General features: G+C 41.9%; 1 protein-coding gene across 1 annotated transcript; it reads right to left on the bottom strand.

Annotated features, from left to right (window-relative positions):
• Positions 1 to 141: 141 nt before the first annotated feature.
• LOC308092835 (scavenger receptor cysteine-rich type 1 protein M130-like) lies at positions 142 to 18733 on the bottom strand (the record flags this gene model as incomplete). Its single annotated transcript, XM_080438934.1, has 18 exons — positions 142 to 209; positions 481 to 778; positions 1063 to 1082; positions 1117 to 1353; positions 1583 to 1880; positions 2385 to 2527; positions 2730 to 3035; positions 3152 to 3439; positions 3705 to 3924; positions 5127 to 5228; positions 7329 to 7427; positions 7898 to 8026; positions 12569 to 12867; positions 14948 to 14960; positions 15186 to 15241; positions 15350 to 15373; positions 16506 to 16631; positions 18694 to 18733. The coding sequence occupies 18 exons, from the start codon at positions 18731 to 18733 to the stop codon at positions 142 to 144; spliced, it is 2766 nt and encodes a 921-aa protein (XP_080295060.1).
• Between the last annotated feature and the right edge of the window lie 4128 nt (positions 18734 to 22861).

Raw genomic sequence — 22861 nt, 5'->3', positions numbered from 1 at the left:
CTTCCACAATCCCTCAGTGAAGATTCAGATCCAACACATTTAGATACAAACCACCATGTAGATTGACGTGTAGAATCGTGTCTCTTTTCTGTAGAAACAGCAGAGCCACAGTGCAGCAGTCTACACACTACAGATGATAACTCATGGTTCAAGGAATAAGATCTCCAGTCTACCAGCACAGCGACTGGTTCCCACCAACCTCACAGGCTCTGTACACAGACAATAGAATACGCTTTAAGAACTGTTGTGTCCCTATTCTAGTGTTAACTGTCAGTAGAAATAGACAATCTGTAAGCTCACAACTCGTCACAATACAAGCTTGAGGATCCACTATTTTAGAATGAAAACAGGAGTGGGCCTTGTACTGTATAGAGCCCCTGGGAATACAGTGAACTAATTATAGGTGTTATGTGATTAAAAAAGTAATATTACTTTGACCGTAAGCTACAAATCAAAGCTAAAGTGTAGTTTGTCTTTTACCTGAGCAGGTGAGTCCAACAGTCTTGTCAGGTGAGCAGGTGTTTCTAGTTGAGTCTGAGGTTCTACAGTCCAGGAGAACAGACTCGTTGCCTTCGCACTGGAACTCTTTGGTCCACATTGGAGCCTTCACTTCTCCATAGAGCGCCCCCTGGAGGTCTGAAGGAGCCCCGCAGCCAATCTCCCTACAGACCACCTTTGCATCCTGCTGGTCAAAGTCATCTTCAAACACTGAGACCCACGACTGATCAGACTTCACCTCCACTCTGCCTGAACATGAACTAGTCCCATTCACCAACCTTACAGACTCTGGAGAGAGAGAGAGAGAGAGAGAGAGAGAGAGAGAGAGAGAGAGAGAGAGAGAGAGAGAGAGAGAGAGAGAGAGAGGTCAATAGAGAGGGACAGACAGGCAGACAGACATAGACAGACAGACATAGACAGACAGACATAGACAGACAGACAGACAGACAGACAGACAGACAGACAGACAGACAGACAGACAGACAGACAGACAGACAGACAGACAGACAGACAGACAGACAGAGAGTTGAGATTAGTGTCATTATTGAAGTCATTTTTTGTTACCTGAACAGATAAGCTCCAGTCTGGAGGAGGAAATGCTGGACATAATTTTCCCACACTCCCTCAGCGAAGATTCAGATCCAACACAGCCAGATATAATCCACCATGTACTAGGTTGATATGTAAAACAATCTCTCTCTTCTGTAGAAACAGCAGAGCCACAGTGCAGCAGTCTACACACTACAGATGATGTCTTATGGTTCCAGGAATAAGGATGCACTGGTCTCCATTCTCCCAAGTGTTTCATCTCCAGTCTACCAGCACAGCGACTGGTTCCCACCAACCTCACAGGCTCTGTACACAGACAATAGAATATGCTTTAAGAACTGTAGTGTCCCTATTCTAGTGTTAACTGTCAGCAAATATAGACGATCTGTAAGCTTACAACTCCAGTGAAAACAGAAGTGGGCCTAGTATAGAGCCCTTGGGAATAAAGTGAACTAAATATGGGTTTTAAGTTAAACAGTAATATTACTTTGACTGTAAACTAATATCAAAGCTAAGGTGTAGTGTAGTCTTTTACCTGAGCAGGTGAGTCCAACAGTCTTGTCAGGTGAGCAGGTGTTTCTAGTTGAGTCTGAAGTTCTACAGTCCAGGAGAACAGACTCGTTTCCTTCACACTGGAACTCTTTGCTCCACATTGGAGCCTTCACTTCTCCATAGATCGCCCCCTGGAGGACTGAAGGAGCCCCACAGCCAGACTCCCTACAGACCACCTCTGCATCCTGCTGGTCAAAGTCACCTTCACACACTGAGACCCACGACTGATTAGACTTCACCTCCACTCTGCCTGAGCACATACTAGTCCCATTCACCAACCTTACAGACTCTGGAGGGAGGGAGAAAGAGAGAGAGAGAGAGAGAGAGAGAGAGAGAGAGAGAGAGAGAGAGAGAGAGAGAGAGAGAGAGAGAGAGAGAGAGACACACGCACGCACGCACGCACACACACACGCACACAGACAGACAGACAGACAGACAGAAAGACAAAGAGAGAGATGATGAGAGACAGACAAGACAGACAGACAGACAGACAAGACAGACAAGACAGACAGACAGACAGACAGACAGACAGACAGACAGACAGACAGACAGACAGACAGACAGACAGACAGACAGACAGACAGACAGACAGACAGAGACAGTATAGATAAGTGTCATTGTTGAAGTCATTGTTTGTTACCTGAACAGATCAGCTCCAGACTGAAGTAGGAAGTCCTAGAGGTCATTGCTCCACACTCCCTCAGTGAATATTCAGATGCAACACAGTCAGATAGAACCGGCCATGTAGGTTTTTCTGTAGAACCGTGTCTCTCTTCTGTAGAAACAGCAGAGCCACAGCGCAGCAGTCTACACACTACAGATGATGACTCATGGTTCCAGGGATAAGGATCCACTGGTCTCCATTCTCCCAGGTGTTTCATCTCCAGTCTACCAGCACAGTGACTGGTTCCCACCAACCTCACAGGCTCTGTACACAGACAATATAATACGCTTTAACATATCTAGCTATAGCTTATAGATCTGCTATTTTAGAGTGAAAACGAGAGTGGGCCTAGTATAGAACCCTTTGGAATACAGTGAACTAAATATAGCTTTTAAGTGGTTAAAAGAAGTAATATTACTTTGAATGTAAACTAATAATCAAAGCTAAAGTGTAGTTTGTATTTTACCTGAGCAGGTGAGTCCAACAGTCTTGTCAGGTGAGCAGGTGTTTCTAGTTGAGTCTGAAGTTCTACAGTCCAGGAGAACAGACTCGTTGCCTTCACACTGGAACTCTTTGGTCCACATTGGAGCCTTCACTTCTCCATAGAGCGCCCCCTGGAGGACTGAAGGAGCCCCACAGCCAAGCTCCCTACAGACCACCTCTGCATCCTGCAGGTCAAAGTCATCTTCACACACTGAGACCCACGACTGATTAGACTTCACCTCCACTCTGCCTGAACACCCACTAGTCCCATTCACCAACCTCACAGACTCTGGAGAGAGAGAGAGAGGGGTCAATAGAGAGGGTTAGACACAGACAGGCAGACATAGACAGAGAGACAGACAGACAGTATAGATTAGAGTCATTGTTGAAGTCATTGTTTGTTACCTGAACATATCAGCTCCAGTCTGGAGGAGGAAGTACTAGACGTCATTTTCCCACACTCCCTCAGCGAAGATTCAGATCCAACACAGGTAGATGTAATCGACCATGTATGTTGATATGTAAAACCATCTCTCTCTTCTGTAGAAACAGCAGAGCCACAGTGCAGCAGTCTACACATTACAGATGATGTCTTATGGTTCCAGGAATAAGGATCCACTGGTCTCCATTCTTCCAGGTGTTTCATCTCCAGTCTACCAGCACAGTGACTAGTTCCCACCAACCTCACAGGCTCTGTACACAGACAATAGAATAAGCTTTAAGAACTGTAGTGTCCCTATTCTAGTGTTAACTATCAGAAAAAAATTGACGATCTGTAAGCTCACAAGTCCTCATAATACAAGCGTGTAGATCTGCTATTTTTGAGTGAAAACAGGAGGGGGCCTAGTGTAGAGCCCTTGGGAATAAAGCGAACTAAATATAGGTTTTAAGGGGTTAAAAAGTAATATTACTTTGACTGTAAACTAATATCAAAACTAAAGTATAGTTTGTCTTTTACCTGAGCAGGTGAGTCCAACAGTCTTGTCAGGTGAGCAGGTGTTTCTAGTTGAGTCTGAGGTTCTACAGTCCAGGAGAACAGACTCGTTGCCTTCACACTGGAACTCTTTGGTCCACATTGGAGCCTTCACTTCTCCATAGAGCGCCCCCTGGAGGACTGAAGGAGCCCCACAGCCAAACTCCCTACAGACCACCTCTGCATCCTGCTGGTCAAAGTCACCTTCACACACTGAGACCCACGACTGATTAGACTTCACCTCCACTCTGCCTGAACACACACTAGTCCCATTCACCAACCTTACAGACTCTAAAGAGAGAGAGAGAAAGAGAGACAGACAGACAGACAGACAGACAGACAGACAGACAGACAGACAGACAGACAGACAGACAGACAGACAGACAGGCAGACAGACAGACAGACAGACAGACAGACAGACAGACAGACAGACAGACAGACAGACAGACAGACAGACAGACAGTGAAAGTGACAATTTAAGGACTTTTAGACCTTTTACCCAAAAAAACTAAAACAATTACTGAAACAAAAGTAATCGACAAGCTGGTCAAACATTGGCCAAATTATCAAATAATATAAGAAATAGGCGACATTGTGAAAATAGCTGATCAACAATCTCACAATCTGGGAACCTATCCACCTGTTTCTTAGGCTGTGTGTTTTCCACTTCCTGTCGATTTGATCCAATGAAATCCAATGAAACTGGTCAGATGACCAATGATATCCAATGAAATCGACAGGAAGTGGAAAACACACAGCCTAGGAAACAGGTGAATAGCCCTCTGCTGTTTTTTTTCCTTTTTTATTTTTTATTTGACTCCTATGTAGAATGAATAGAATGTGGATAACAGGATGTTGGCCATTAAGTCCGCCCTCAGCTTCCGGTCCAGATGTCTTTGTTTACATTCCTAACATTCCTAACTATACACGTTGTAACAGAAGCTCCCGACAGATTCAGCTGCGGAGCTCTGAATCTGTTTTGAGAGATTAACAAGCTCACAACGCCTCGCACCGCTATATATTTATCAATATTTATCTGTATTATCTGAGTCGACAGACAGACAGAGATAAAAAAAAAAGAAAGAGACAGACAGACAGACAGACAGACAGACAGACAGACAGACAGACAGACAGACAGACAGACAGACAGACAGACAGACAGACAAGACAAGACAAGACAAGACAAGACAAGACAGACAGAGAGAGCCATATCCTAATCCACACAGGTACGAATGACCTGAGGGCACAGCATGAGAGAAGGCTGTCGCTGAGAAGGCAGGTCACACCTTCCCTAAATCTAAGATAGTGATGTCCACCCTGTTACCAAGGAAGGATTTACACCCACAGACAATGCAACAACTGAACGTCAGCATCTCCAGAGACTGTGAACCATGGCCAAATGTTCACGTTGCCCACTACCCCTCTATCACTGTACACCATCTTTATGATCATGTTCACCTCTTCAAAGAAGCATTTCCACTGTTTACCAAGACACTGAAAGATGTCACACTAAATGGACGAGCAACACTCAACAGGAGGAGCAACACGGGAGCCTCCAACACTCAAACGGAGAGGCACATCCCAGGACCAGCCAACAGCATGCCGAGAAGAGCCTTCCAACCCAGGCCCAAGCAGCAGCACCTACAACCACCACCTCAGCACAGACGTCAGGATGGATGAGAACCAGTCTGTACCTAGACCCAGGACCTCAACACCTCCAAGACATGTTGTACATGTTGACATGTTGACATGTTTAGGGGGCGGCCATAGCTGAGTGGTTAGTGAGCCCGCCTAGGGAGCCAGAGGCCCTGGTTGCCCCAGGTACGATTCCAGGCCAGGCCAGCAAATGTGTCGATGAAATGAAATTTGTCCCTGAGCAAGACTCTTAACCCCTAATTGCTCACAGGCCCTCATTGGAAACAAGACCGCAAGGACTTTCATGAACGGACCTGTTAAAGGAATTATCCTTATCCTTAGTACCACCACCTCCCCAGCAGGTGGCAGCAGCCAGGCAGACTGCCTGTCCTATGCTGAGGTGGTCCGAGGAGCAGCAGGCCCCGCCCACAGTGAACTGAGAACCATCCAGGACATGCTGAGCACTTTATGCTCTCATCTAATGGGCCACACCCAGGGTCAGTGGTAATTAAGTAGGTACTGTAGTAGCCTACTTATTTAATAAAAGGTACACAAAAAAAAACTAAAAGTGGTACATACACGCAACGTTTAATTCTTGAAATCTATGGTCTACGTAATCATCACATTGTACATGTATGGTCTATGTATTCATCAAATTGTATATGTATATTATGTTCAAAACAGTTACACCTTCCTTCTCCTTTTAAAATGACAGTCTGTTGCAGTTGCAATGACACACATTTTAATGATTGGCCTCATCATCAAACTTAAGGACTATCAGACCCCATTGGATTAAACAATCACTGAATTAGAATTGGAAGACAAACTAAGGCTCTGCGGAACAAAAAAGCATGTGGGCCTGATGGCATCTTAAATGACATGTTAAAATATACCAACAGAAAATGCTAATTGTTGTTTTCCAGAAAGCTTTTGACTCAGTCTGGCATGAGGGTTTACTTTTTAAATCAATATAAAGTGGTATAGGGGGAAAGTCCTTTGATGAAATTAAATTAAAATATGAAAACTAATAGAATTTGCACATCACTTCATTGAGGTGCTGGGCTGGAAAGTAATATGAAGAAAAGGAATAAACCTGCACACTCATCTGCTCCAATGTAAATATATTGACAACGTTTCGAGCCAAGGCTCTTCATCGGGTCAAACAGTTTGACCCGATGAAGAGCCATAGTGCTTTCTTGGGTTTAATGCACTTAGCAGCACACGGTCTAACGCAATCTTGCGTTGCAGGAAACCATTTATAATGGGGACCTTCAACGCATGCACAGTCAGAGAAGATGGGAGGTTGGAGGAACTCACACACTGTGTAGAGAGCAGAGGAGTGGAGATCCTATGAGTCCAGGAGCATAGAAGGGTGCACGCTGAGATTAACATCAAATACTGCAGGGTTGAGAGTTACACCTTCGTCACCTCCTTGGCATGGCGGAACGAAGCCCAGGCAGCAACCGGAGGTGTGGGGCTGTTGTTGAGCCCTCGGGCTAGCAAGGCGCTCCGGAAAACCCACCGATTCTCAGAGCGGATCCTCATCGCTGAGTTTCATAGCAGCCCAGTAACAACCATCATGGCAGTGTATTCACCCACCAGCGTGGCATCAGATGAGGAAGCGGAGAAGTTCTACAGGGATCTGGCAACAGCAGTCCGTAGCGTCCCTGCTCACAACTTTCTTGCGATTCTGGGTGACTTCTACACAAGACTCAGTCGAAAGGACGCACCTTAAACATTCCATGACGATACAAACCGGAATGGAGCATACCTTGCCACCCTACTCCTGGAACAAGAACTAATGGCTGCAAACACGATGTTCAGGAAAAGAACTGGCAAAAGATGGACCTTCCAGGACCGGCCTACTGGTTTGAGGCGTCAACTAGACTACATACTGTACTAGTGAAGCAAAAATGGAGGAATTCCATATTGAATGCGGAACTCTACAACACCTTCAACTCTGTGGGTTCTGACCACCGGGTGGTATCCATGAGAGTTAGGCTGGGCCTTAGGATCCCAAAACCGAGCCCCAGGGTACGCCATGACTGGAGGACTTTCTCCACAAACCCTGAACTTCAAGCCAGATACACAGCAGAGGTCAGGGACCGCGTTCACATACAAGATGTGAAGGAGGAACCGGGCGCAGTGTACATGAAGTTCATGGAAGCAAACGAGGCAGCAAGAGCGAGGTGTGTACCAGTGATGCAAAAGACCAGAAGCCCTGCGAGATCGAAACACCCGGATGTCATAGCAGCACGGCAAAAAGTGGAGGACGCGCGCCACGCAGCTGGTCAAGACCCGTCCGCAGAACAACGCGAGACACTGAAGGAGGCCAAGCGACTTCTCTTTGCTGAGTACGACAAAATCAGAGGTGAGGAACTGATGCAAAAGGTCCGCAGAGTGGAAGCTGCTCAGGGAGAACACCAGTAGCCTACAGCGAATCATGGAAGGTGATTAATGAGATGTGTGGAAGGAAAAGACCGAAAGAGGGACAGGTGGCAGGAAACAGCCCAGAAGAGAGAATGACCACCTGGTTAACTCACTTCAGGAACCTTCTTGGCACACACCAGACAGTGGAAGGTGCCGAGAAGGAAATACCTGCAGTCCTGAGGGATCTCAACATTGATGACGGCCCTTTCACAACAGGGGAATTTGCCAAGGTCAAAGCCTCCCTGAGGCAGGGGAAGAGTGCTAAGGAAAGATGCTGGTGCAGAAAGCACAAAGTAGCTGGCCAGATGTATGGAGAATCGAGATGACTGATGGAGGTCTCGTCTGAGGACGACGTAGAGAGAGCAGACCTTGTATTGAACTGTACATTCCTGTGCTTTTTTTTTGCAAACAGCTAATAAAGTATTCAATCAATCAATCAAACTCATCACAGCATACAATACAACACAAAGACACCAACTCATAACCAGTCTAATACATACAAAACTAGCTGACCTTTCACCCTCTGACATCACAAACCCCAGCCAGCCTCAGTGCAGCTGCACTATCACTCAGAAGACTAGACCTAACCAAATTATAACTAAAGAAGATAAATACAGTTACACTATCACTCAGAAGACTAGACCTAACCAAATTATAACTAAAGGAAAAGATAACTTATTGGAATGAACTTACACAATCACAACACAAACTAGAAATGTTGGCCCTAAACAGACAGTATAATGTGGCAGACTACCTAAGCACAGTAACTGATAAAAACCTGAGAAAGACATTAACAATGAACAGACTGAGTGATCATAGTTTGGCAACAGAGAAGGGCAGACAAGACAGACAGACAGACAGACAGACAGACAGACAGACAGACAGACAGACAGACAGACAGACAGACAGACAGACAGACAGACAGTCAGTCAGTATAGATTAGTGTCATTGTTGAAGTCATTGTTTGTTACCTGAACAGATCAGCTCCAGTCTGGAGGAGGAAGTACTAGACATCATTGTCACTAGGTCCACACTCCCTCAGTGAATATTCAGATCCAACACAGTTGAAATATGGAATATCCCATGTAGGTTGATCTATAGAACCATCTCTCTGTTCTGTAGAAACAGCAGAGCCACAGTGCAGCAGTCTACACACTACAGATGATGTCTTATGGTTCCAGGAATAAGGATGCACTGGTCTCCATTCTCCCAAGTGTTTAATCTCCAGTCTACCAGCACAGCGACTGGTTCCCACCAACCTCACAGGCTCTGTACACAGACAATAGAATATGCTTTAAGAACTGTAGTGTCCCTATTCTAGTGTTAACTCTCAGGAAATATAGACGATCTGTAAGCTCACAACTCGTCACAATACAGGAAAACAGTGAACTAAATATAGGTTTTAAGTGATTAAAAAAGTAATATTACTTTGACTTTAAACTAATAGTCAAAGCTAATAGGCCGTGGGCCGAGTGCCTCTATCTCCTTTAGTTTTTGAGTTGGTTGATCCCCATCAAGAACCTGGCTAATTTTTTAGAATTGTGTAGATTAGTTGTTTATGAACACATTATCAAATGTTTCCATCCTGAAAAGTTGCGCCAGAAAAATAAAACTTAGATATAATATCACTAAGTAATGTTACTTATTTTTAAGAAAATGGCAGCCCACTGCGAAGTATAAACCAATCAAAGCTCGCCTATTGTATCGTGCAATTCAGTTGGCCAATCACGTTCTTCGTACCACTTGCAAGAGCAGAACCCGGAAATACAGCTCAGACTGACGGACTATTGTAAACAAGAAAACAACAGATATCCTATAGAAAGATTAAGAGGTAATATTTGTTTTGTGATGATCGTCGTTGTCTTATTCTTATGAAAATGTATACAATGGATGCAGACAATAGAATGAGCCGTGTTGATGACGGCACATTATGATATTAAGCATCAATATTATATCATAACGTTAGGGTTGCCTACAGGCAACAGGATGGTTTGCAGATGCAAATTTAGCGTTTTAACAACAGCTGAAGATACTATTAAGCAGTGACCAATCAATATGTACCCCTTTATAAATGTCTCGCTATCATTAGTTGGCTCTGCTACACGTTGCCTCGTTATTTTATTGATTCCATCTCGTATCTTTTCTGTTCAGATCTCCAGTCACTGTGCATCCGTTGCCAAAGTTGGTGGTTAGGGTTACGGTTGGTGATTTGTTATTTCTCTCTTGACAAGTTCTAAGCTAAAGTTACCAGTTGTTAATGTAGATATAGTTAGGCGAGTTGGGTTAAATTACGTTTGTCTGTCAAGTAAGTGTGTGTGCACTAGCATGCTGCATTCATTATTTTGTACAACTGTTCAGAGCCCGTTTATAGCTTTTGGTTAAATGCACAGTGTTAAAATACTAATTTGTAAGGTTTTTGTATGGCTTAAATGGTGTTTGTTATCTCGATCTTATGTTTGATTGTGTGCAATAACCACAAAAAGAAGCAAATCCTGCTTCATACATGTCCTGACTAGACATTACCATGTACCTGACTAGACCTTCAAAACAGCCGACAAAAATATACATAATCAGATCCTATTTAATGAATCAGCACCAGACAAAATCACTTGAATAATATGAATCAGTGTTGTGAAGCTACATTTAGGCAGAATTATGCTCGTCACAGAATCTGACTGGTCCTTCTAAACATGTTAATAGGACACAATGTATTGATACAGTACAGATTTTAATCTAGATAACACCGTTTTGACTTAAAATAATCTACAGAGCCCAAGTGTTTGTACAGAACACCTGAAATTCTATAAATCTAATTAGATTAGATGTGGTGATGTAATGTTTCCTCTTTAGAGACCTTTGATGTTTGTGTGTTGCAGGCTGTATGGAGTGGCTCAATTGCAGAGGTGCAGGAGGTGACAAACAACTGGATCTGGAAAATGATTGTGACATGTTTGAAGAAGAGTGGATTGTGTGTCACGTAATGCAGTCTATGAGAGATGGGTCGACATGATTATGAAGATCTATGTTTTAATGCTTGTGCTCTTTTGTAAATGATTGGTTCAGGAAACTAAAGATCTAGTGTGCACATCGAAAAACAAGAGATCAGAAAGCATGTGATGTCTGATAGAAACTGCTCTCATCGACTTCAATGCATTACAGTTAACTTTAGGTGCCAGTTTTCTTCGCAGTGCGTCTATGACACATGCAATGTTATAGAACAGCTGTCCTAGTGGTTATAGGGGAAGTTCAAGGCTGATCTGATATCCACTCAAATGCAGAAAATGTACATATGAAGTAATGTAGCTGGGCCACAGACAAGGACCTCATGGCATGTCATCCATCAATGGAACAGTTTGCTGCTGCAATGTGATACTATGTAATATTTTAACTTTGAATAAATCACTCTAAAAAAAGTTACCTTTTGTACTACTTCTACTGGTTACCATACCCTACTGAATCTAGGCTTTTTGATGCAGTTCAAGTGCCACGTTTTAGTACAAATGTTGAGATACAAAGAGTTACCGGTAGTGAGTAGGTTTATTTAACAAACCATTTATTTGGCTACCTTTTCTAGTCTTACATGCTCTTGAAATGTGCTCTTTATTGGTCAAGAGAATGTATCTGTAATTCTCAATCTAAATATTCCCATTGGTTAGCACATCTTGGTCTCTTAGTTTCATTTATTAAATGCAACTGAACCTGATCCATTGTGTGGACACTGTCTGGACAGATGACAGGAAGAAGCTGAGAGGTCAGTTACCACCATTGAAAAAGATGCAACAAAGAAACAAAATAGTATATTAGGTTTTGGGGTTATTTCATTTAATGATGTACATGTCACCTATAGTATGTTGTGTAAAGTAACTAAGTACATTTGCTCAAGTACTGTACTTAAGTACATACAGTTGAGGTATTTTTTACTTTACTGGAGTATTTCCAAGTTTTAGTTATTTTACTTCCACTCCACTATATCTCAGAGACAAATATTGTACTTTTACTCCACTACAATTATATGAAAACTTTAGTTACTTTGTAGATTTGAATTATTATTACAAAACATACATTAACCTCTTAGTCTTAATCTACAAGCTCACATCGGCTATTTTCAAAAGATTTTACATTTGATACATATTACCTTGTGAAACGGGACATTTAATTCAGCATAAGAGTACTTTTACTTACGGTACTTTAAGTACATTTTGATACCAATACTTATGTTCTTTTACTCAAGTGAATTTTTAATTCCGGACTTTCACTTGTAACAGGTTATTTCTACATTGCCTTTCCTTAAGTAAAACATGTGAGTACTTTTCCCACCACTGACTATAAATGGCTCACAGTTTAACAGGTAATAATGTACGATTTATTTGAAAAATTATCTCTAACTGTAACAGATTAAGTATACTTAAATATGATACAATTTTAGATTAGAAAGACAAGAACTAACGTAACCACTTCATTTATGTTAATGATCAAATCACCGTAGTGGCAGTGAACGAGAGGCAAGGCAATAGGCCTATAGCGAAATGAATGTTTTCTTCCTGGTTGCCATGGAGATTCTGAGTAGCCCTGCATATTTGCCTGTTTAAATTGCATTTGTTAAAATCGGTCTTTTTCATTCTGGCGCACGAATCGGAGATGGAAACATTTGTTACAGTACTTGTAAGAATTTTATATATCTAACCTGAAAAAATAATGCACTTTCTGAGTGGGGATCAATGAAAGTCAGAATTAGAGCACTCGGCCCACGGCCTATAAAGTGTAGTTTGTCTTTTACCTGAGCAGGTGAGTCCAACAGTCTTGTCAGGTGAGCAGGTGTTTCTAGTTGAGTCTGAGGTTCTACAGTCCAGGAGAACAGACTCGTTGCCTTCACACTGGAACTCTTTGGTCCACATTGGAGCCTTCACTTCTCCATAGAGCGCCCCCTGAAGGACTGAAGGAGCCCCACAGCCAAGCTCCCTACAGACCACCTCTGCATCCTGCTGGTCAAAGTCGCCTTCACACACTGAGACCCACGACTGATCAGACTTCACCTCCACTCTGCCTGAACACCCACTAGTCCCATTTGTCAACCTTACAGACTCTAGAGTGAGAGTGAGAGAGAGAGAGAGAGAGAGAGAGAGAGAGAGAGAGAGAGAGAGAGAGAGAGAGAGAGAGAGAGAGAGAGACAGACACAGTCAATTTAAGGACTTTTAGACCTTTTTAATACAAAAAAAAGAGAAGGAAACACAATTACTGCATCTAAAGTAATCGACAAACTGGTCAAACATTGGCCAAATTGTCAAATAATATAAGAAAGAAGCAAACATTGTGAAAATAGCCGATCTACAAGCACTTGTCCACACACGTACGAATGACCTGAGGTCACAACAAGAGAGATTGGCCCTGTCAGGGACCCGGGTGTTTTTGGACCCAAATGCAGGAACTCAACATCAAAGTAAGGGCAGGAGACTAAGGAGGACAGTTTAACGACATCTCTACTTAACCCATTGATACCTGGAACGCATCTGTGTCACTTTAGATGTCTTTGGCTATTCAAAAACAGCAGATATACAAGCTCATAGCGCGGCACCGAGTGCCGCGCTACGAGCTTGTAGATCTGCTATTTTTGAAAAATATTGAAAAAAAATGTTTTAGATTTTTTTCAAAAAACTGTTAAAATTTTGAAAACATTTTAAAAAATCGCCTCAGGTCTTAAAGGGTTAAATCATAATGCAAACAAACATACCGGTAGGTACACCACACAGGGCAAATTACATTACAACGGGGATGACACACGGACCAGGAAACAAGCCCCAAGACACTACAATGATCCAGCTCAGAGAGAAGTCACAGATAGTCTAGCAGGCAACATCTAAAATGACACGGATGCTTTCCCGGTTTTAAAGGGTTAAAATGTAAAACTAAAGGAAACAAAAGGAAACAAACAGGTGGTTTGATTTCGACTGCAAATTAGAGCCCTGCAGGCCCGCTGGGTTAGTGCGGCCGGCTGCTGCGTTGCCTGCGCGGCGCGCACCAGTTCACGCTCGAAAATAATGAATTAACACATCGAGTGCCATAAACGGTCCGGACCGTTTTTGAGGATCCAAACGAGAAGTGCCGAAAACGGTCCGGACCGTTTTTGACCCAATTCTATTTTTATACGAGTGGCCCACGTGGGGCGCTAAAACGAAACTTTGACATCACCCAAGGAGTTTCTGAGAAGAAGAGGCTGGATGTGGCTCCATGTCAAAAATACTTCCGGTCGGCGTTTTCAATGTTATCTCCTTGACTAAAAGCTTAATATCTCCATTTCTTTTTAACGTGGTGGAAACGAGCCGTTTTCGATCGGCGATCACGCTGCAATGGAGGATCGCGTTGGAAATATTATTGTTCCAGGCGTTAGTCGGGACCCTCCGCCGTCTCGCACGCACGCTTTGTTTACATGCACTTCCGCGTCGGGGCTTCCACAGCACGAAACGTATAACGCAAGTGGATGGAAGAAATGCAGGCACTCAACGTATAATATTTTAATAAACCTCTGGCACCCAATGTGTTAATAGTAATAAATAAATAAAGAGCTCTCGGGCTTCGGACTCGGGCTGTAAAATTGCGCCAACTACAGGCCACGGGCCAGGCCGGGCTGAAACACCACGGGCCCGGGCCGGGCTAGGGCCCACATATTCGGCCCGTGCAGGGCTCTACCGCAAATCCATCAGGAAAACACTAAGAAATATCTCAAAACCAAAAACACAGGAATCCAGACAGTCAGGAACTCCACCTCAGTTACTGTGAGAATCTAAAGCAATATCAAAACAAAAAGAACAATATGTACAAAACCAATGGGTTGGGGGTCCCAATTCTGGGAAAACTGGAAATTATACCAAGAAATATAAAAATGAATAATCCATTCAAAATGGAGATACATGGGAAAACATGTAGCTTCGCGGCCCTCAAATCTCCTCTCCTCTCCTCTCCTCTCCTCTCCTCTCCTCTCCTCTCCTCTCCTCTCCTCTCCTCTCCTCTCCTCTCCTCTCCTCTCCTCTCAGGCCACAGACAGACAGAGACAGAGACAGAGACAGAGACAGACAGACAGACAGACAGACAGACAGACAGACAGACAGACAGACAGACAATATAGATTATATATAATATAGATTATTGTTGAAGTCATGTTTTGTTACCTGAACAGATCAGCTCCAGACGGAGGAAGGAAGTAGAAGACATCATTGTTCCACACTCCCTCAGTGAATATTCAGACCCAACACAGGTAGAATTCATAAACCATATAGGTTGATCTGTAGAAATACGTCTCTGTTTTGTAGAAACAGCAGAGCCACAGTGCAGCTGTCTACACACTACAGATGATAACTGGTTCCAGCCATAAGGAAGCACTGGTCTCCATTCTTCCTGGCGATTCACCTCCAATCTACCAGCACAGTGTCTGGCTCCTCCCACCAACCTGACATCACCAGACTCTGTGCACAGACAATAGAATAAACATTTAAATAAAGTAATATTACTTTGATTAGACGAAACATTACTAGGTTACAATAATATGTATTTGTTTAATGATGTTTGTTTACCTGTTGTGTGGAGAGCCTGGAGAGCTGAAGAGAAAAATGATCAAATGAATGAGTTTGAGTGTAACTAATGGTGGAAGTAGTATTGAGTAAAAGTATCAATACCACAATGTAGAAATACTCTATAGTAAAAGTATCAATACTACAATGTAGAAATGCTCTGTAGTAAAAGTATCAATACCACAATGTAGAAATACTCTGTGGTAAAAGTATCAATACCACATTGTAGACATACTATAGTAAAAGTAAAAGTAAGGTATTGAAAATGTACTTGAGTAAAAGTAATTAAAGTACCAAAAGTAAAAAGTACTCATATAGCGGAATGTCCCATTTCAAAGGTCTTTAAAATGTAAAAAAAAAATATGAAAATAGCAGATCTACAAGCTCAAAACTTGTCGCGATGCGAAGCAACCTAACTCATACATCATTGTAGCATTTTGGAAAAGTATCACTTTTTAAGCTTTTGATAATTTTAAGGCTTTTTAAAGGCCTCTGCTTTTGTCTATTAAGTGTGGACTGGCTCCTCCTCCATGGACTGGCTCCTCCCCCATGAACTAGCTCCTCCTCCATGGACTGGCTCCTCCTACATGGACTAGCTCCTCCTCCATCGACTGGCTCCTCCTCCATGGACTGGCTCCTCCTCCAGTGTGTCTATAAGTGTCTCCATGGACTGGCTCCTCCTCCATGGACTGGCTCCTCCTCCGGTGTGACTTATATTATATATATTGTGTGACTTATATTATATATATTATATATATACATAATATAAATATATATCTCTTTACCCTAATCGAATAGATTTGCATTTAGAAATGTGTTCTTTCATCCGTAGCCAGCCCTTTTAGGGCACATGTCTGACAACCACATATTAAGTAAGTATGGATATGGTTCACCTATAGCTGTTCAGGTGAATGAAAAGTTAACCCCTACAATCAACTGCAATATGAGAAATGTTCGATGACATAATGCTATAATTTTTTATGGGTAATAGCTTGTAGATCTGCCATTTTCTCTCTCTCTCTCTCTCTCTCTCTCTCTCTCTCACACACATACACACAAGCGCGCGCACGCAAGCACACACACACACACACACACACACACACACACACACACACACACACACACACACACACACACACACACACACACACACACACACCTTCACACGATACATGCAGTATGTCATCAATTTCCTCGCTGATTTCAATTTCGCTGATTTCAAATTCCTCGCTGAATTCACTGAATCCATAATCACCGACACCGTAGTCATCATCACCGCAGTCACCTTCAGTTAGAAAAGAAAACAACAAATTAGCTTGAGAGTATTTCAAATAGCCTACGAGCTCACAACACATTGCATATTTCTTAGCTTGTAGATCTGCCATTTACACACACACACACACACACACGCACACGCACACGCACACACACACCCACACACACACACACACACACACACACACACACACCCACACCCACACCCACACCCACACCCACACCCACACACCCACACCCACACCCACACACACACACACACACACACACACACACACACACACACACACACACACACACCCACACCCACCCACACCCACACCCACACCCACACACACACACACACACACACACCCACACCCACACACACACACACACACACACACACACACACACACACACACACACACACACACTCATCTTGGATTTCACGCACTTCAAAAGAGCACATACAGTATGCAAAAATGGCTGATAAAGTAAAGACAAAGGCAGACCGTTATAAACTATCACAAAGCTATGGTGCCAGGTGGTAGACAGAGAAGCAGAGAGACACTGCATGAGAGACAAAACTGCACATTTTTGTCATTATTGTCCCCTTTGTGACAGTTTTGTTCTTAGTAAATATTGTTGTTCCATGGAATATTGGGGTTAGAAATGTTTGCTTTAAAATAATATAGCCCATTCAAAGATTTGCACAACATTGTCATGATTTTTCAAAAAAGGCAGATCTACGAGCTCGTAGCGCGGCACGACGTGACGTGCTATATGAGCCTGTAGATCTGCTATTTTTGAATAGCCAAAGTATAAAATAATGCTCTTTAGCTCAATCTAAAATGACACAGATGCTTTCCCGTTTTTGACCCTTTAAGACCGGGAACACATCTGTGTCATTTTAAGATTTATTTGTCTCTTCAAGAATAGCAATGATTATCACAATATAGAACTATTTAACACTGTTACTGAACAAACACTCTATAGTAATGATTACTATCACAATATAGAACTATTTAACACTGTTACTGAACAAACACTTTATAGCAATGATTATCACAATATAGAACTATTTAACATTGTTACTGAACAAACACTCTATAGTAATGATTACTATCACAATATAGAACTATTTAACACTGTTACTGAACAAACACTTTATAGCAATGATTACTATCACAATATAGAACTATTTAACACTGTTACTGAACAAACACTCTATAGTAATGATTACTATCACAATATAGAACTATTTAACACTGTTACTGAACAAACACTCTATAGCAATGATTATCACAATATAGAACTATTTAACATTGTTACTGAACAAACACTCTATAGTAATGATTACTATCACAATATAGAACTATTTAACACTGTTACTGAACAAACACTCTATAGTAATGATTACTATCACAATATAGAACTATTTAACACTGTTACTGAACAAACACTCTATAGCAATGATTATCACAATATAGAACTATTTAACATTGTTACTGAACAAACACTCTATAGTAATGATTACTATCACAATATAGAACTACTTAACACTGTTACTGAACAAACACTCTATAGCAATGATTATCACAATATAGAACTATTTAACACTGTTACTGAACAAACACTTTATAGCAATGATTACTATCACAATATAGAACTATTTAACACTGTTACTGAACAAACACTTTATAGCAATGATTACTATCACAATATAGAACTATTTAACACTGTTACTGAACAAACACTCTATAGTAATGATTACTATCACAATATAGAGCTATCTAACACTGTTACTGAACAAACACTCTATAGTAATGATTACTATCACAATATAGAACTATTTAACATTGTTACTGAACAAACACTCTATAGCAATGATTACTATCACAATATAGAGCTATCTAACACTGTTACTGAACAAACACTCTATAGTAATGATTACTATCACAATATAGAGCTATCTAACACTGTTACTGAACAAACAGTCTATAGCAATGATTACTATCACAATATAGAGCTATTTAACACTGTTACTGAACAAACACTCAGGCATCAGGAGGAGGATTAGATCTACTCACCATGAAGGAACAGAGAGGTCACAATCAGCCAAAGAACCATCTTCATCCTGCTGTCTGGTCCCTGAAGATACCTTCACTCACTGTCTGCTCTGTGTCTGAAGCTCTACAAGCTCTACAGATACCTTCACTCACTGTCTGCTCTGTGTCTGAAGCTCTACAGATACCTTCACTCACTGTACTATGACACTGTGTCCTGATATGATATGATAATATGCCCCCTCCATAGCCTTCCTAAACACACACTCACACACACACACACACACACACACACACACACACACACACACACACACACACACACACACACACACACACACACACACACACACACACACACACACACACACACACACACACACACACCCAAGACTGTGGGCAATGCTTGCAAAACATATGTCTTACTACAGACTCCTACAGACGTTGTCTCAAACCTCACGTAGAGGCAAAGATAAAGACATAAAGAGCAAAAATGTTCCTGTGGACCCCCTGGAACCCCCTAATTGACCCCCGAGGGTCCCCGGACCCCACTTTGAGAACCTTTGCTCTCTGGAGGGTACAGATCCCTAGCTCTGGTCAGCTATAATTACAATGGTTTAAGTCAGGGGTCCTCAACAGGGGGTCCAGGACCCTTAGGGGGTCCTCAGGGGTACTACAAGGGGGCCACCAACACTTTGTGTGAAACGAAATATTTTTTCTTTTTTCTTTACCACTTTTTATTTTAACCACTTGAACCCTCGCATGCTATTTTCTTTTAACCTCAGCCTCAGTCAGACAAGAGGACACTTGTGGTTAATGAATGTGATCAGTAATGAGCTGTTACAATGTGATACATATAAAGACATTAAAGCATCATTCTTCCTTAAAATTTAAGAAAATACTAAGAATGTGATTCCACCATGAATAAGTGAATATGTTCTAGGAAAACATGCACAATATGTGAGGGACAACTGAGGGACAGCCATGGACATCTGGCTGAACTAAGTCACTAAACTGCTGCATATCACTGTTATCATTGTCTCATTGATTGTTATATTGCTTGTTATTCATTATTGTTAGGATGTTATTTACCTGTTGTCTCTGTATACATAATGTTGTCACTTGTTATATAATATAGTATAATATAATACAAAACATATTTTATCATGCCAATAATGCATTTTGGTTTGAACATTGAGCTGGATGTTTGTTTTTCATATCTATCCTGCACCAGTGTTTACTCAGCACTCTGGACTCTGCTCTGAGCTACTGGCTCCTCTGTGTGAGATCAATACAATGTACTAATGTTTAATTAAGATCTTGAACATTCTTGAACATAGTAGTATGGAAAAACTTGGGAAACTCAACAATAGGTGTTTCAGAATACAGGAAGCATCATCTCCTCCATATGTGGCGACTGACAATTATCACAGACACTGAGCAGAATTTAGCCAATGTCTTATCAGCTCTTGGTTTATTGGGCAATTCCTGTAATCTGCAGGCCTCTCACAACAAATATATGGACATTGCCGAGGCTTCCAAATATGAACACAAGCCGTATAATAGCATCCTCAAGACGTTGGTATTTTAGCACCTTGGTAAGGAATGCCTCTTCCAGGCTGTGGTTGATGTACAACCTACTTCTAAAATGGTCACTTCTCTAGTGTCCTCATCAACAACAACAACATCTGGTGTATTAACCAAAAAAATAAAATGCATCATTTTCATTATTGCACAGTTTGAACATGGCAGTTGAAACACAAGAGTGCTTATACATTTTGGCAGATGATGAAACATAACTTATGTCCTTAACTAATAGATCAATAATCCTGTCGTTATAGAACCCCAGGTGTGATGCAGGGTCTTCAGCTCTCCCTCCCCTGGCCCACGCCAGGTGTTCTTGGGTCGGCCTCTCTTACGTTTACCGTCTGGTGTCCAGTGAAGGGCAGTTTGGGTGATGTTGTCCTGCTCTCTACGGATTACATGCCCAATCCATTTCCACCGCCTTCTCATATGGATGGTAGCCAAGATACCTCCGTGCATTAGCTGGTGGTAAATGGTTTTCTGTATCACTAGCAGTAGCCCTTACTGAGATCAAACAGTTGTTAACACATTGGGTGCCAGCATTTTTTCATAACAACTTACGTTGGGTGCCAGCATTCTCCCCATTGACTGCGCTTTGCTGTTTAAAGCTCTAGACTCCACGAGGAGCAAATCCATGTAAAAAAAAACATCCATTCATGTTGCGCGATGACCCTGGCTACAACCTGGAACGATAACATTTCACTCGCGAGTTACAATGGGGGGGGATCGCGCATCGCGCATGACCGGTTTTCCCCACCGGAAACAGATTCGGAGATATAGGTGTTTTAAAGAAGGAAATAGACAGGAAGTGGATGGCAGCCATGTTTTTGTTTTTCCGGTGATCTATCTGGCCTATCCTTCTCAAGATCACAATGGGTACTCCCAGAGCTGCTCTAGCCCCGCCCGTGTGGAGAAAAACGAAAAAAACAAAAAGACATATTTCACGGTCTGGACCGTGTTCGGCACCGGACCGCCACTCTGCGCAAACACGGTTCAGACCGTGTTTGGCACCCGATGTGTTAATAGCGTATCTCAAGAAATTAAAACATAATTAAGCAAACTAACATACGTATACTGTATGTTGGTTTGTTTGCTGTTGAGTGAGAAAACAATGTTGCACATTATGCTAATCATCTGGACCGACCCCCAGTTTGGGAACTGCTCTAGACTATCAGCAGCTTCCAGTATTGCCAAGTCTGCTTATCACAAGCGACTTTGGGCTTGTTTTTCTGTAAAGTAGCATGTAAATATTGGGGGCCCTTGACATGAAAATGTTTCAGAACCACAGCTCTAAAACAATATTAGATGATGTATAGCCTCTGATCTCTGAGTCATCCCTACCTAATAGATACATCATAGATGTATCTATGATCTGATTGTTTCAGTGATATTTGAATGAGTATATCTGAGGCTTGATTTAGGCTCAAACCTTTTGAAAAACGTTTGAGGGACATAAACAATATGATATTAATTTTTTTTTTTTTTTTTTTAATTCATGGTGTAGTCCGAAGAAAAAGTTCAAAGTTTGCATTTTTTATTTGAGTGCTATAGCGCCACCTTTTGACGAATGACTGTGAGATTCATTTCTCGATCGTTTTTCATGACCATCTACCATATGGCAGAGTTTCGTAAAAAGCGACTGCACGGTTAAGCCAGAACTGCGAAAAGTGGCAGAAGAATAACAATAGAGAAAGGGAACAATAGTAAGACGGGACCAGCACTGAAATGCTTGGCCCCGTAATAATAATAATAATAATAGTAATATTAATTATAATAATTATAATAATAATACATTTTATTTATATTGCACTTTACATTTGAAACAAACCTCAAAGTGCTACAGCACAGAATAATACATTTGCATACAAACATCTAAAAACAATGGTGTAAAAAAAACATTTAAAAACATGGGGGCAAAAGACCAGAAAAAAACAGAAAATCTAACCGAATGCTTTATTAAAAATCACACCCTGTGTGAAGTGGGCGGTGTCTTGCTAGCTAATCACAATACTGAATGGAGTCAACCAATCATGTACAAAAAATAAATACATTTATTGAAATACATTTATTGAAACACTCTTTATGATGGACGAAACCATAACTTCAAAAAAACAAATGTATGTTTTTTTTTTAAGTTATGGTTTCTTATATAGGGCTATGCACATGTGTCATGTGACACTGGCCAATCACAGTCCTGAATAGATTGTGATTGGCCAATCACGGTGCAGGGTTAGGCGGGGTACATTTTTGGCCAATCACAGCACAGGATAATTGTACAAATTTCCAAACCTCACTTATAGGGGCGGTTTCACCGCCCAAAAAGAAAGTCTTTAGTCCTCTCTTGAAAACATCAATAGACTGAGGAGCTCTTAGCTGGTCCAGGAGTGAGTTCCACAGTGGAAGGGCAGCTGAACAGAAGGCCTGGGCTTGGTAATGGGGGTTGGGAGGAGCTTGGTGATGGTGGGTAGGAGGAGCTTGGTGATGGGGAGTGGGAGGAGCTTGGTGATGGGGGGTGGGATGAACTTGGTGATGGGGGGGTGGGAGGAGGTTGGTGATAGGGGGTGGGAGGAGCTTGGTGATGGGAGGCGGTTATCCAGAGTGGAGTTTT

The sequence above is a fragment of the Gymnoscopelus braueri genome, assembly GCF_963280865.1.
Source record: "Gymnoscopelus braueri genome assembly, chromosome: 10".
NCBI lineage: Eukaryota > Metazoa > Chordata > Actinopteri > Myctophiformes > Myctophidae > Gymnoscopelus > Gymnoscopelus braueri.
This window is presented reverse-complemented; position numbering and strand designations above follow the sequence as displayed.